The sequence below is a fragment of the Coenobita brevimanus genome, chromosome 103 (genome assembly GCF_032717465.1).
Source record: "Coenobita brevimanus isolate Jiangsu-jjx chromosome 103, ASM3271746v2, whole genome shotgun sequence".
NCBI classification, from domain to species: domain Eukaryota; kingdom Metazoa; phylum Arthropoda; class Malacostraca; order Decapoda; family Coenobitidae; genus Coenobita; species Coenobita brevimanus.
The window spans coordinates 6,432,354-6,448,784 of NC_137056.1; the positions used below are offsets into that span (position 1 = coordinate 6,432,354).

Genomic DNA, 16,431 nt, shown 5'->3' on the forward strand with positions numbered 1-16,431 from the left:
ACCTTCCCTTGACCTGAAGCTATTGTTATTTTCATCCACCCAAGTCCACACACCCCTCCTGGCATAGTCCATTCCGTTCACCCTTTTGTCGGGAGTGAGAATAGCACAGTTGCCTTGTTCATTTTTTATCCTCGTTCAGTATTTTCAACTCGTTATCTTCCTTGTCCCAGCTCCATTCTGTTCATGTTCTAGTCGTGACGTGAACAGAAAGCGGGGCCTGTTGTTCTTGGCCAGTTATTGTTCTGTGTCGTGACCACAGTTTTAGTTCAGTGCCATGTTGTTCAATATTTAATTCGCCATCGTGAGGCTCCTTGACTCTCCCTTCATGTGTTCACATATTAGTCGTGATGTCAGTACAATACCTTTCTCCATTCTCCCTTTTGCGCGCGCACGCACGCACGCACGCACGCACACACACACACACACACACACACACACACACACACACACACACACACACACACACACACACACACACACACACACACACACACACACACACACACACACACACACACACACACACACACACACACATTTTTCTCTTTATAATATTGAGCTAGAGGAATGTAATGTAGTCGTCATTAACTCCTCTGCCACGACGTATGAAATCTAAACATGAGTACAGTATTTTGACGGTACATTTCAGTGTTATTATAGGCTATGTTCAGATAGATGAGTTATACCGACATATGGAAGTCATAATTACCGAGAAGCTACAACAATTTTTGAGCCTCATTTGGATCCACTTATACAGGTCAGGCTCGCTTACGTTTATGAGGGGGGGGTGGGAGTTTAGTTAGAGCTCTGCAGTATGATATTGTCTTTCTTGGTGACCTTAGTTGCACTCGGTAAACCAGGTCAGGCTTGTGTATGGTATGGGGAGGGGATTAAATTTAGGTTTCATCATCATCAGAATTCATAATCATCACACGTTCACTCCTCCTCCTCCCCCCCATTCCTCGTCCTGCCAAAACCCTTCCATCTTTTTCTTTTCTCATTCCTCGTTCCATCTTCCCCCACCCTTTCCATCTTTTTCTTCAGCCCCTTTCCTTCTCTTCGTCTTTCCCCTTCTTTCCATAATTTTCCCTTTGCTTGCTTCTCTGCTTGTTTGCTTGCTAGTTTGCTTGCTTGCTTGCTGGATTACATGCATCCTTCCTTCTTTCCTTCCTGCCTTTCTCCTTTCCTTCCTTCCTTCTTGCCTTTCTCCTTTCCTTCCTTCCTTCCTGCCTTTCTCCTTTCCTTCCTTCCTTCCTGCTCCCTTTCGCCTTCTTTCCTTCACCCCCTCCCTCCCTCCTTTGGCGTCAGAGGGGCACAAGGCGAGACGTGACAGGTTTTCCCGGTAAGACGAGTAGCCGGTCTAACCTCTGCCTCGTTGGTCGGCGGTCGGGTCGGGGCGCCTTGGTCGGGTGTCGGGAGGTGGCGGGGCGTCTTGGTCGGGTGTCGGGAGGTGGCGGTACGTCTTGGTTGGGTGTCGGGAGGTGTCGAAAATACGTCGATGGTTGATGGATGGTAGCAAATAGTTAATAACAGACCGGTATTTCGGGATAAAATACCAGATACCGAAGATATAGATAGATAGATAGACAGATAAGAGAGGGGGGGGGGGAAGCAAGCAAATATAACAAGATATGAAAGGAAGAATAATGATTCGGAGTTTGGTGAGTAGGGATGAAAGAGCTAATGACACAATGGCTGAAAGACAAGGGGAAAAAATGATTGGAAGGGAAACCTGCTTATGAAATACACGAGATTAGCTTAAAGAAGCATATGCAGGTAGCCAGGAAAATTAGGTAGATCACTAATAAAGAAACGAATACAAAACGAGGCTGTGAAAAGTCAGAAATGAGGTTGGCAGGGAGGTAAGTGGTAAGGCAAGGTGTGGGGGGAGTTAAGACTTAGTGACTCATGCTGCTTACCCTGAGCTGTGTGGGGCTTCTGCTGTCATAGGGTTTACATCATCATGGAAAATTTTATAAACAGAGCAGAGCAGAGTGAAGTACACGGTAAGTGAGTTTCATCTTGGTCTTGTGGCAATTTTTTTGCGCTTTTTAGTGATGCTGATGGTTTATAAATGTGTGTGTGTGTGTGTGTGTGTGTGTGTGTGTGTGTGTGTGTGTGTGTGTGTGTGTGTGTGTAATAGCTACACATACAATATATAGAGGGATGGTTTAGTTCCATGGATTGAAGACGTATTGCAGCTGTGGTTGGATATAAGAGTAATGTGCCCTGGGTACTTGGAGAGCTTCCATTATGCAAAAGTTTAATACATTATCTGTTCATTCTTCTTCCTCATACTGGGTTATTCTCTGTTCCATCCCTTCTGCTGGGTTAGTCATAACCATTGTCTTATATGGAGGTGAGGGAAGATCTGATCTTCAGCCTGTTATTACACGCCCTTCACTTTAATTCGTTCTTCCTCCTATCTCCTTGTGTGGTTAATGATTGATGTCTTCTTGTTAGCCTAATAGCACTCTGCCCTCTTTGTGTGTGTGTGTGTGTGTGTGTGTGTGTGTGTGTGTGTGTGCGCGCGCGCAAGGCCCATCTGGTCTCCCTCTGGCTCAGGGCGTCTCCCAGTGAATTTGTGTAGGTGGAGCCCTTTTATTTTTTACAGTTACATAATTAGTAGCCCAGACAACAACAGTATTAGGCTTCTCAAGGTTGGTTTTATACATTAGATAATGAGTTTTTGTTTGTTAGCATTGATGGAAAGACTTTTTCCTTTTTTTAAAAGCTATTATTTACAGATATGAGGCCCAGATCTGATCTTAACAGCAGTACTAACGTATTCTTTTTTACCCTGCTAAACAGTAAAGACTGCAGAATTTACATCTCATACTGGTATACAAACATGTATCAGCTTTGGTTATTATTCCTTCCAGATTTAGGAGTTGTATACCTTTATTTGTATACACGTTGATTTAAAATTTAATAACTAAACATCTTTTTTTTTTTCCTTTCCTTCCAGAAATTGTATGCTACTAGTCAAATCATCGCGAGGAATGAGCACCCCAACATGGCATCCAGTTGCACTCAGGGACCTCCCAATACAACAGCTGCAATAGGGTCTTCTAGCTGTGGGGTCTGCCGGATACCACCTAATGCAGTCCTTTGTTATAGTTAATATTATACACCACCACCACCACCACTATCATCACCACCACTGTCGTCACCACCACAAGCCACATATTTTGTGTGATGTAGAGGAAATTTCAGAACAAAACAAAGTTTATATAGTTACAGGGTGCCAATCTGCAACACCACACCCATGATCCGGGTTACTTAGCGATTGCAGTGAAGTGCAAACCATTATCCACAGTCTTCGTCAGGCCGTCTGGATGCTGAGGTTGGCCGAGTGAAAATGGGAATGTTAGAAGCAAAACGAATGCATAGCAGTGTACGGAAAAGTCTGAGTAATGGAAGGGAATTGGATTTGCACCAGACTGATTGTGAATTGGTGAAGGAAACACGGAAAATTATTATTTATTGAATAATTCATTAAAAAATAAAAAATAAAAAAGTCAGTCTTCATTGGAAATATCAAGTGAACTTATTCGTATAGGAATTTATCTGTGATAAAATAATTAGCACTGCTGACTGTTGTGTTTGAGTGAGATTCACAAAGAGAATGAAAGTTGGACACAGCAAACCTCGGGAAAAGAAGTCTTTTAACTACAAGCCGCGTGTTTTGTGTGATGACTTAGACGTAGACGAGATAACCGAAAAATGCGAAGATATACCTAGCAACAGGGTGCGAGTTTTGATCAAATAGTTCAGGTTTCCATCAGAGAGCTAAACTGTAAAGAAATAGTGCAATATGTAAGTAAGGCTTCAGATACAGGAACAGTTACACCTTTTACTCTCCTTTGGGGGGGGACTGAAATATATCCCTGCCCAAAAAGCAGTCCTGCTTTCCTTCAGGGTATCCTTTGTACAGTATCGGGTCATTGGGAATAAAAGCCATGCCCACCTGGATTGTTTTGAGTTGGTAGCCATTCCCCTCAAAGCCCAGATGATGGCATGATTGCAATGTTCAGGAAGGTAAGACTGAAAATAAGGGCAGTATAAAGGTGTTGCTCACAGGTGGCATGAGTTTCACCTGTTGACCAATGATGAATGGTAATCTCTCCCTATTTTTCCTGTCAGCTTAGTTGAGTCTAAGTGGTACAAATCATACCCAAGTTAATTATTACTATTTTTATTATTTTGCACCTTATTATGTTACTTACCTTCTTTTCGGGTAGAGCCAGGGTACGCGTTGGTATTTCAGTGTTGTGTATACTCTTTAGTCATATGATTTATTGGTTACTCATAGCCATATTTGAGTTCCTTAGTGACTGATGATACAATAGAAAAATGATGAGTTCAGTGTACTGTGCTTTCTGTACCATATGATGTGATCGGAACATTGATCTACTACATGTATATAAGAATCTTGGTTTGAAAGGCTGTCTTGAAAGAGCCTTGAGTTTAAAAATCAGTGGCAGCTGAGAAATGGACATTGCTTGTGATCTCTTTGGGTATCAGAAGTTAGATGTAAAGAACTCAAAGAATCCCAGTTGAAGCTACGGTTTATGTATGTATACCTGAATCCGTCAGGATTCAAAGAAGTGTGGTATGCAAACAGTGACTGAAAAGAAATTGTACCAGATATTTGAATATTCTGCCTTTCTCTGGACTGCAGTAAAAAAAAAAAAAAAAAACAGTGTAAGGACAGAATGTCATGACTTTTTATTAGAAATACAGTATATATGAGTGTTTATTACTGCATTTTAGCCCACCAGTGTACATTGCTTAGGTAAGATTTTTTTTTCTTCATATGTCACTGTTCTTCCAGGAGCTGTTCTGACCCCTTCTTTAGACTTGCATTATTGTACGGGGAACTAGAGGCTACATAACAGAGCATTACCTCAGACATTATTCCCACCTTATGTACAGAAATCGAGGAGTAACAGTTTCTGCATGAATCTGTTGCAGTTACCATATGCAGATTCCACAGATAATGTGGAGAACTTCTTTACTTCTTGGAAAACAGGAGGGATTTAAGCTTCACATATTCATATAAATATATATATACAGTCATATATATACATACATATACATGTCTCAGAAAGTGAAAAGGCGACAGGGAAGCTTTTCATTTTTTTAACTTTCACGAGGAATATGGAAAGAGAAGCCTGTGATTTGACAGTCGTGAAAAGCTCATGACACATGAAAGCTATAGTCTGTCGTCATTCATCTTTCTGTTAGAAAAGCTCATTATAGATACCATGTATCAGGAGAGCAGTGGGTGTGTCAGGTTTGAAGGTGTGTTAGTTAGTCCAATGGAGAAGGTAGATCATGAATCCATTTAACACTTGTGATGGATATTATTATTTAGTCCATTGGATAAACGAGGTTGCAGTTTCCAATTAACCAGATTAGCGTGATGTCCATTAACTTCAGTTTATTAGTACGATCTCTGACAGCCTCTTTCGCAAGTCAGTAATCCGTACCTTTGATGAAACACTTAAAAGTGATACGAGTAAATGAGCCTTAACTTCTTAGTGATACGGCCGTAATGGAGGTGTCCACACATAGCTGTCGCGGAGTTGTAGACAGTCTTAAGCCTTGCAAGAAATTTATAGCTGATGGTCCAGACTAGAATGAGATGCATAGGTATATTTTTTCACAATTAGAATTAAGGTCTGGCATAGGATACACCTGAACAGATACGGTAGCAAGTGTGAATGGCACTGGACAAGTGGTCCATGTGGATACCTCTATAGAGGCAAGTGAAGTCATGAAGAAATCGTCAGGAAAAGTGTGATGTCATCTTTGAGCAGCAAAGCTCGGTTTGCTAGGTGTGTGCTTGTGTATGTATCAATGTGCCAAACTATAAAGGAAGTGTATATTTTGTTAGTAATAAACTCAGTCACTTCACAAGTTCCCTCTTTACCTCTGGGTCATTGTGTGCGTCTGTGTGCCAGGTTAGCAAGAGTGCATTTGTGTGTACAAGTCAGGATAACAGTGCTTTTGCATAAGTGTCGGACTCTGAGGAAAGTTGATCTTCATTCTACCCTTCCCTTTTTCCCAGACTTAATGTTGCTCAAATTATGCCCAGAGTTCCTTTTTGGTGAATGTACAGCCCAAAAACATAGTATCAAGACCCCTCCAGTCATTTTCATATTGAGTGGTACCAGTGTTCGTCACGAACCAGTGTCGAAGCAGTGGGTAGGTGCTTCGATACATGCAAGACACTGGAGGAGTCTCGGTGCAGATGCTTTTCCTTGGTTGTACTCCCTTTGTGTTCTTGTAGTATTTCTTTTTTGTGTGTTTTTATTTCCGCGGCCAATGGGGTAGAGTCAACTAGTCGTAAGATCGGACTGTTGTAATTTCGTCTGACTCGGAACTTGCTAACTGTATCCCCGAGGCTTCTTGCAAGACCCCACAAACTCTTTGTGAATAATTATTTTGCTGCTAGTTAGTCCATAAGCCTATTAACCCCTTGAAGTATGTGACTTATGCTCTTAGTTCATTTTTGCCATCACCAGACGAATGTTATAAATCATAGGGGAGACTTTTTTTTATTGAAGGTGTCCGTGATAGTTATACATATAAAAACTCCTTGTTCAAAAAGTCTCAAACTAAACAAAATCGTCTGGAGTTAGCAAGAATAAAATAAAGCATATTTCATAGAATAGAAGAGGTTAAAAGAATAGCTGGGGATCAGTTTAACATGAACCTCTGTTACTACTGTAATTATGAGTTGTCTTCCTTTTTTTTTTTTTTTTTTTTTTCCGTGTCTCAACCATTCAACTTCTGGCTCGGACTCGTTGGATTAGCAAGATGCATAGGTGATACTAGACCCCCCCTTACGTTGACAGTTTAGTTTATTCTTTCTACCTTCAGACGGTTTTATTCAGCCAAGAGAGCGTCCCCAATAGCGAACGAGGTAACGGAACCTGTACCTAACTCCTCCCCAACTTATAGTCACCTCCAAGTTGAATCACACCGCCTGGAGGTAACAAGAATAAACTAAAAATAACGTCATGGTGGTGGAGTGGATAGAGCCATTTTGAACCCACTGGTGTTGGTGGCTTCTTTGTCCTGATAGTTAAGGTTGTGTTTTAACCCCTTCAGCCCGAATACGTCATTTGTGTTTTATTCTAGCTATCTCCAGACGATTTTTATTCACACCTGAGACTTCTCGAACTTGACAGGGTTGAGGCAGGCTATATTTAACCTCTCCAGTTGGAATAGTCTCCCCTGAGCTGAATAAAATCGTCTGGAGGCAGCAAGACTAAGATATACAAAGACATCACAGTTCTGAAAGGGGTTGAGCGTTCCCCCCTTCCCCCTCCCGTCCCCCCTCCCCCTTCTTGCCCTTATCCTCTTCGCAAAGTTGAAGACGCTGATGCTGCTGGCCGGAGGAAGGATATATATACTTTAGAAGTCCCACTCCCCCTGAAAGTTATACTGCATTCTTAGCCACTGAAGTGAGATAGTTAATTATTTTATATTGCACAATATTTTATGATTTTGCAGACAACTAATAAATACATGAATGTGCCGAGGTGTATCATTTTTCATTTCAGTAATAGTATTACGTCAACCCTCTCACTAAAAATGGTCTACTTTGCATATTCCTGCAGGTGCCCTTAGACGATTTTTACTGTGCTCAAGCCTAGGGCAACAAAAAGATTTTAAACGATCATGACTAACGTTTTGCCTCAGAATAAGATGTTTGTATATTATTCTAGCTTACGACGTATGATTTTATTCAGCGCATGGTAAACAGGCTGGCAGGTGAAGCGGACAAGGCAGACACTCACGGAGTCATGACGTCAGACAAAACTTACCGCAACACCAGGCAGAACTGATCAGTTTTTCATATTTTCCTTACAAAAGCCATCCATAGGAAGAGTTTTACTTCTCTGCCTGCCTACTCGACTTCATCCTAGCCTGCCTACCCGCCAGTTTGCTCGTCTTCCAGCCTGCATGCATGCATGCTAGTCTGCTTGGAAACCTGCTTGCCAGCCTGCCTATCTTCATGCCTGCTGTCTGCCACCCTTCTTCCGTACTAGGCCGTCTACCCTCCTGCCGGCTTAACTACCAGCCTTCCAACCTGTTTGTTATGCAGGCAGGAAGCGTGGCTGACAAGCAGAAAGTCAGACATTTAGGCAGATAAGTACTCATGCCCTCAGACTGGCAGACAGGCTGGCAGGCAGTAAGTCAGGCGGGTAGACAAACAGTCATAAAGGAAGGTACACATATAGGCAGACTTGGCGGCTGGTTAAGCAGCAGGGCAAGCAGCAGGCAGCTTGCAAAGAAATGGCAGTTAGAGCGACCGACAAGGTAGCTTGTTGACGGACTACAAGGCAGGCGGGTATAGCAGACTGTCAGGCAGCTATGTTGACATGCGGACAGTCTGGCAGTGCGCAGGCCGGTAGGTTGAAGGGCAGATCGGCAAGCAGACCTGAAGGCTTGCAAGCAAGCAGGCTGGCTGGTATGCAGCAAGAATACAAGCGCATAGGCAAGTTGGAAAGCACACTGTTCCTATAAATGGCGCCTGTATTGCCTTTGTGAAGAAAAGATGAAAAACATCGCTTGATTCTGTCTAGTGGAAATTACAGATCTTTGTTTGACGCCATCATTCAAGGAGATTGTGTCTGCCTGCTTTACTGCATGCCAAGTACTTCCAGCCTGCCTACATCCAAAGTAGTCTGCTTGCTTGCATTGATGTATGCAAGATGGCCTGTTTGCCAGCCAACGTGTCTGCTATCTTTATGCCTTCCAATTTGTCTGCCTGTCCTAACATCCTGCCTTCCTTCCTGTCTGACAAGTGGGCTGGCAGAAAAGTGTGGCAGACAGGCAGGAAGGCTGGAAGTTAGGAGAGGCAGGCAGACTGAGGGTTGGAGGGTTATTTGATGAGGTTAACGGCGATATTGCACTGAGGTTGGTAATGAAGTGACGGTGGTAGTTAGATGAGGCTGGGAATCTTAGTGAAGTATGGGTTCCGGTGTGGTTGGAGGTGGTGTGATGAGGGTGGTAGTTTGGATGATTGAGGGTGGTAAAATGGTGGGGTGAGCTGTGAAAGGGTGAGTGGAAGGGTGGGTGGTGGGTGGGCTGTGACAGGGTTGGGTGGTTAGGGGAGGTGGGCTGCGAGAGGATGAATGGTTGGGTCTTCGCATGGGCTGTAAGAGGATGGTGATGTGATAGTGGTTGTCGTGAGGGTGAGGGTGGCGGCATTGAGGTTGCGAAGATTGTAGTGTGACAAGGGTGGTAGTGTGGTAAAGGTGTGGGTGGTAGTGTGGTGAAGGTGTGGGTGGTAATGTGGTGATGATAAGGGTGGTAGTGTGGTGAGGGTGAGGGTGGTACTGTGGTGAGGTGGGTTCTGGGTTTGGGTGGTACTTTGGTAAGGTGGTGGTGATTGTGTGGTGAAGGTTAGGGTGTGGGTGGTAGTGTGGCGGGGACAAGGGTGGTAGTGTGGTGAGGGCGAAGGGACAAGGGTGGTAGTGTGGCGGGGACAAGGGTGGTAGTGTGGTGAGGGCGAAGGGACAAGGGTGGTAGTGTGGTGAGGGCGAAGGGACAAGGGTGGTAGTGTAGTGAGGGCGAAGGGACAAGGGTGGTAGTGTGGTGAGGGCGAAGTTGGTTGTGTGGGGAAGGCAAGGGTGGTAGTGTGGTTAAGGTAATTTGTGATTTTGTGGTTAGGGTGAGGGTGGTACTGTGGTGAGGACGACGATGGTGGTATGGTGAGGATGAGGATGATAGTGTGGTGAAAGTGGTAGTGTGATGACAGTGACGTTTGTATTGTTAAGAATTGTAATGTGGTGAGGGTGGTAGTGTGGTGAGAGTGAGGGTGGTAATGTGGTGAGGGTGAGTGTTAGTGTGGTGAGGGTGGCAGTGTGGTGAGAGCGAAGATGATAGTGCGGTTAGAAGGAGGGTTATAGTGTGGTGAGCAAGGGTGGGAGTGTGGTGAGAAAGGTAATGTGGTAAGGGTGGTATTGCGGTGAAGGCAATGGTGGTAGTGGAGTGGTGATGTGGTGAGGGTGGTACTGTGGTGATGATGGCAGTGTAGTGAAGGTGACTGTGAAGTGACGGTAATAGTGTGGTGAGTGTGCTAGTGTGCTCACGGTTTGTAATGTGGTGAGACTGATAGTCTGGTGATGGTGGAGGTGGTAGTGTGATGGTGATGGTGGTCATGTGATGGTGGTGGTGGCGTGATGATGATGATGATGATGGTGGTGGTGGCCGTAGAGTGATGATGTTGGTAGAGGTGGTGGTGGCCGTAGTGTGATGATGGTGGTGGTGGTGGTATTGTGATGATGGTGGTCGTGGTGGTGATATGATGAAGGTGGTGGTGGTGGTAATATGATGAGGGCGAGGATGGCAGTGTGATGATGGCGAAGATGGGAGTGTGGTGAGGGTGAGGGTGGTAGTGTGGTGAGGGCAAGGGTGGTAGTGTGGTGAGGGCGAAAGTGTGGTAAGGGTGCTGGTGTAATGACAGCGAGGGTGGTCGTGTGGTGAGAGTGAGGACGGTAGTGTTGTGAGGGTGAGCACATCAGTGTGCTGAGGGTGAGGGTGGTAGTGTGGTGAGGGTGAGGACGGTAGTGTTGTGAGGGTGAGCACATCAGTGTGCTGAGGGTGAGGGTGGTAGTGTGGTGAGGGTGAGGACGGTAGTGTTGTGACGGTGAGCACATCAGTGTGCTGAGGGTGAGGGTGGTAGTGTGGTGAGGGTGAGGATAGTAGTGTGTTGATGGTTACCCAGCCAGCCAGCCAAGCAGCCAGCTGCCTACCCACCTAGTTACCCAGGTACCCAGTTACTCATCCACCCCCCCCACCCACCCACACAGCAGACCTGCTACCTATGCACCAACCCAGCCAGCTAGTTACCCACCCACTCAACAACCCAGCTAGCTAGTTACTCACCCACCCATCAACCCGGCCAGCCAGTTACCTACCACCCATCAACCCGGCCAGCCAGTTACCTACCCACCCATCAACCCTGCCACCCAGCTACACATCCACCCATAAACCCAGCCAGCTACCCACCCACTCACCAGCCCAGCTAGATCGATATTACTCCATCCAGTGAGTCAGGTGTCCACCCATCCACACAAACTGTACGTACAGCTACCCAACCACCACCCAGTAAGCCAGCTAGAACCAGCCAGCTAATCCCCCACCCAAGCTAGCTACGAACCCCCATTCAGTTCAATTCTGCTCTTAACCAACTGACCGTGATAAAAATTATACTGCAGCGTTAGTTATGTTTTAAAGGATAATGTGCACTAAAACTTATGGACTGTATTTATTTTAACCAGTTTGCAGGATGTCTCCATGACAGTTAATGAATTACAGTACAGTTTAGTTATACGTATAATCTCACTTTAATATACACGTTAAGTGTTGGGTGGCTGTGCTATAGTGGAAAAGCTTACAGGGTAGTTTATATACTAGTATGACGCTGCATTACTGTGCCCGGTGATTTCTCATGTGTTGAGTGAACGGCGCAGTCAGCGTTATCAGTGTCTGTTATGCTACATTTACCTCATATCCCACTGCCACACCCAAGTCTACATCAGCAGAGTGAATAGTCTCCGTAACACATTCCCCTGGGCGAGGATTTACTGTAGCGCTGTTTACGGATCACCCTGTCACAGTCTTATACCAAGCTGATGTAGGTTGATATGGCCCTAAGTTAAACACACGTAATTCGCTTTAACGGCCTTTAATTTAACCTTTTTATCTTGAGAATCGTGATCTGATATATATATATATATATATATATATATATATATATATATTTTTTGTCAACTCTGGAAACCTCAACAGCCCGTTCCCCAAGGCCTAGCAATATTAAGTGACACCTTCACATTTTGCTACTCGTATGGAGGTAGTACTGTACAGTATGTACAGTATATGTTGAACCACTACCTTTCAAATATATCATAGGCATTTCATAGTACTGTTAAGTCTGGATGGAGGTAGTGAAAAAAAAAAAAAAAAAAATCTGTATAGTGTCTTACCAAGTTTCCACTCCATACAGGATCCACCACCCTCCCAAGAGGATCAAACATCTCTTCCTGGAGACCTTGTGGACTGTGACAAGCCTGACCACCTGCTCACCCTCAATCTATGCTCTGCTTGAGAAGGAGATTGCTTATATGGTAATGTGATGTTCTAAGTTTATTTTTATGGTATCTACCTCAAGTGAAATGAAAACACAGTGGACTGAAGGCTTAAATTGCCCTCCTGCAGTCTTCCATACAGGTTTCAACTGGATAGGGAGGAGACTGAGGGATGTTTGTACAAGTGGGCAACTCCTCAACCTAGTAATATCGGTTCAGCCATTTAAGGCAGCTTTTTAGCATGTTAATATAATTAATTTGTCCAAAGTCTGCCATATTTTATGCTTCATTTTTGCTTGGTAAATGAGCCAGTTCAGTCCAATTATGTATTTTATATTAATCTTGCTTGTATACCTATTATCTGACTTTCATATCTGCAGACATATTATTTGACATTCTTTACTCGTGACATATTATTTGACGTTCTTGTCTCAACGAATTACTGTATGTGACGTTTTCGTGAGTCGACGTATACATTCGTGTCTCTACGTATTATTTGATGTTCGTGAGTCTCTGCGTATTATTTGACGTTCGTGAGGTGTGAATTACTGTTAGTTCAATCCAGCGAAGCCTCGAGTTACAACCTTGTTTGCACCACCGGTGTTGGGTGGGTGGAAGGGACGGTGAGGGGGATTGGAGAGACAACGGTCGGAGAGGGACTTCGTGATCACAACTGGCAGAAGGCAGACTAGTGAATCCGGGTGTGCTGCACTGTCCCTGTTTCGAGGGACAGAGCAGCTTACCATCTCAGCCACGCAGAGAGAGAGAACTAGTAGTGGAGGAACCAAAACACACTGCTGGGAGGACCATGGCAGCCAAGGTTGTGGGGCAGGTTAAGTGGTTCCACGTCCGGAGGGGCTACAGCTTTGTGACTCGCTGGGATACTTTGGGGGATGTGTTCCGGAGGGGCTACAGCTTCGTGACTCGCTGGGATACTTTGGGGGATGTGTTCCGGAGGGGCTACAGCTTCGTGACTCGCTGGGATACTTTGGGGGATGTGTTCCTCCACCGCTTCTCCATCATGGCACCTAACCCTGCCCACCCTGTGCCTTCTGTTGCTGCTGGCGAGGAGGTGGAGTTTGTTGTACGGGAGGATGCTAAGGGCCCCACAACTGCCTCTGTCACCGGCCCTGCAGGCCAGGCAGTGTGGGGCTCACCCCACGCCCTCCCTTGACGTCGACGTCGGCGTCAGCCACCATTTGATGTTCCTCCTCCATCCCTGCCTCCTCTGCCTCTACCATCGTCACCATGTGTGTGGAGGTTGCCAGGACCTTTTCGGGGGGAGATATGGCAGTTTTTGCTCAGCGCCTGCCCTTCATTTTCCAGGCCAACGGGCTCCCTGCCATATAAATCCCCAAGTCTTTCTCCTCCACACCCGTGGTGCAGAGGAGGCCTGGGAAGGGGGCTATTCGTTTTCGCCTTCGTCGTCATCACTCTCAGCCCTCTTCGACCCCCACCTCCTTGGTCCCAGGAGTGCTGCAGCTGTAGCCCTCCACTCCCTCGATGAGGATCCAGCTGTCAGGGCATGCTGTCTTCCGCCAGTCTGCCTCTCAGCCTTTACCTGAGGTTCCCATGGAGGTTGGGATGCTGAACTCTCATCTCCATGTGAGGTTGCTCCTGACGCCCCTGTATCAGAAGTGATGACTCCTGCTGCCGTGCCTCCTCCATCATCAGCGGACCAGGGATCAAAGAGTGCCAGGTCCTCTAGTTCGGCCTGGCAACTCTCTTGGGTCGACTTTGCCTCACTCCTCCCGCTTGGCCTGAAGATTCTGGAGAACCAGCTGCTCCACTATGAAGACCGGCACCAGTAGAGACCGGCAGGCATTGCTCTTCTTCACCGAGCTGTGCCGGGGGTCCCTTCAGGCTGTTACCGACCCCGAGGAGTGTTGTATCCTTTGCTACATCCCCGGGGTCATGCAGGCTTATCTCGCCGCAGGTTCCGACTCCGACTCAGTCTCTGCTGCTTCTGCGGTTTAGTCTCAGCTGTCACTTTTGCTGCCCCTGCCTTCCTGCCCTACTGCTCCCGATTTTATCTCCTGTGCCATTTTCAGGTGTTTTGTGGACTGTCTGGATATTTATATGTATTTGTATATATGTATGTGTGTGTATATGTATATATGTACAGTATATGACATTTTGGCTTAATGGCCAACGTTATGGCCGATGGCTTTTAAACCAAAAAAAAAAACGAACTGGTCGGAGTCTAGATAGTCCACATCTCGCGTTCTCTAGCCAGGGATCAGGGAGTTAGGTGCATCGACACTATACGTCGTGAGTGTTCCTGATACTCGACTTATTATTTGACGTTCTTGTTGACATAAGTTGACGTATTTTGACATTATTTGACGTTCTTGTCACGACATTTTAGACGTATTTTTATGTTTGTGAACGTATTTTTTACGTATCTAGACGTTTTTCGATGCAGCTAGACATACTTTAGACATATGTAGACGTAATTTTGACGTACTTTGGCATAATCTGATGTATCGAGACGTATTTTGAAGTATTTTTGACGTACTTTTGACATCTTGAAGTCATGAAATATATTACTGTATCTTGTATTTGATGTACCTTGACATTGACTTTCTTGTCGGTTGACGTATTACTTGACGTTCACTGACAAACCCTCTAGCATTACCACTGGGTGTAGGGAAGGCAAAGGGAGCTGCTTCAGTGAATACGATAAATGTCAGTATGAAGGTAATAATTATAGGTATGGGATGCAGATACTTCAGAGAACATTGATTAATGCAAGGTCTAATTACACTGTTTGAATGTAGGCAATGCCTGAGTTTGAGAAAACATCCAGGTGATAATCCTGTCCATATGCATATTGCAAGTAAACTTCTTCCTACTAAGTGGTGGATTGCATGGCTGTTTTTCATCTGTGCCATTAGGTCGACTCAAGTATGGAACCCATAATCTAAGTGACATACACGGTGATGAGAAAGTCTGACAGTCTAAGTAAGATAATAGGGCAGATTAATCGCATGACTTAGGTGTGTTATAAGTGCTGTCGGATCGATTGTGTGATGCAAAATGCACGCTACTTGTAGACGCAGCTGTTCTTGGGAATCTGTCTAAAGATGTGGACCTTCAGTTTTCTGTCAACGGTTTATTACATACAGTGGCCACATGTGGGTTTAGGTACAGTATTAGTATATTTTGTGCTGATAATTCACTAGTACTTAAACGTGCCCTTCATTTAAATATTACATCGTGAACTGCTGTTGGTTCAATGCAGCGAAGCCTCGAGCTACCTGTAGTGGTGGGTGGGGGGATTGGGCGGGGAGGGAGGTTGGGGAGGCAAGTTCAGATCTCGCATTCTCTTGCCAGGGATCAGGGTGTAAGGTGCATCGAAACATACCCAGTGAGTGTTCCTCTCTCTTGACGTATTATTTGACGTTCTTGTCTCTGTATGTATAATTTGACATTTTTTACCGGTCTAGACATTTTTGACGTAACTAGAATTATTTTTTGATGTAAACTGGCATTTTAAAAATTTTACGTATCGACGTATTTTTGACGTGTATAGACTTAGATTTTACGTATGTAGATGTACTTTTGACGTATCTTGACGTACTTTTCCCCCTGGGGAGGGGGGGGGGAATAAAGAATGCTTAATCAGTATCCCTCCTTGTCGTAAGAGATGACGAAAAAGGGGCTTCTTTTGTCTCCAGTATCTCTATCCTCACTGTCTCTTCTGCTCGTGTGTCCTACCTCTCGTCTTGATATTTCCGTGTTTCTTCCGGCCTTTATATTCCCTCTATTCCTACAGCGTCATTTAGCCATATTAGGGCTTGGTGCTAGTTCATTATTCCTTCCTTCCTTCCTTGTACACTTGACGTCTCTTTGCGTACTTTTGACGTATCGACGTATGTAGACATATGTGGACGTTGGCTACTTTTGATGTATCTGGACTTACTTTTGACGCATGTAGACGTATCTAGACGTACTTTTGATGTATGAAGATGTAATTTTGACGTATCCAGACGTAGTGTTGACATCGTTACGTATCATCATATATTTTTGATGTATCTAGATGTACTTTTGACGTATCTGATATACTTTTGACGTACCTGATATACTTTTGACGTATCTGATGTACTTTTGACGTATCTGATGTACTCGACGTATCTGATGTACTCATGACGTATCTGATGTACTCTTGACGTATCTGATGTACTTGTGATGTATCTTGTACTTTTGACGTATCTTGATGTACTTCTGACGTATTTGGACATACTTCTGACGTATCTGGATGTTACTTTTGATGTTTCTAGACTTATTTTTTATGTAACTTTTGACATGATGTAAT

At 44.8% G+C, this 16,431-nt stretch overlaps 2 protein-coding genes across 5 annotated transcripts in view; both read left to right on the forward strand.

Annotated features, from left to right (window-relative positions):
• The window catches only part of Gbs-70E (Glycogen binding subunit 70E), a 37,831-nt gene extending 30,279 nt beyond the window's left edge, over positions 1 to 7,552 (forward strand). For all 4 annotated transcript variants that reach the window (XM_080284929.1, XM_080284932.1, XM_080284930.1 and 1 more), the window contains one exon: positions 2,969 to 7,552. The gene's annotated coding sequence lies outside the window, so the exon portion shown is untranslated. The remainder of the gene's footprint in view (positions 1 to 2,968) is intronic.
• Positions 1 to 16,431, forward strand: part of LOC145415715 (uncharacterized) — a 243,273-nt gene that overhangs the window by 186,714 nt on the left and 40,128 nt on the right. The window contains exon 3 of the mRNA XM_080284939.1: positions 12,032 to 12,152. Coding sequence (XP_080141065.1) covers positions 12,032 to 12,152 — 121 coding nt within the window. The remainder of the gene's footprint in view (positions 1 to 12,031; positions 12,153 to 16,431) is intronic.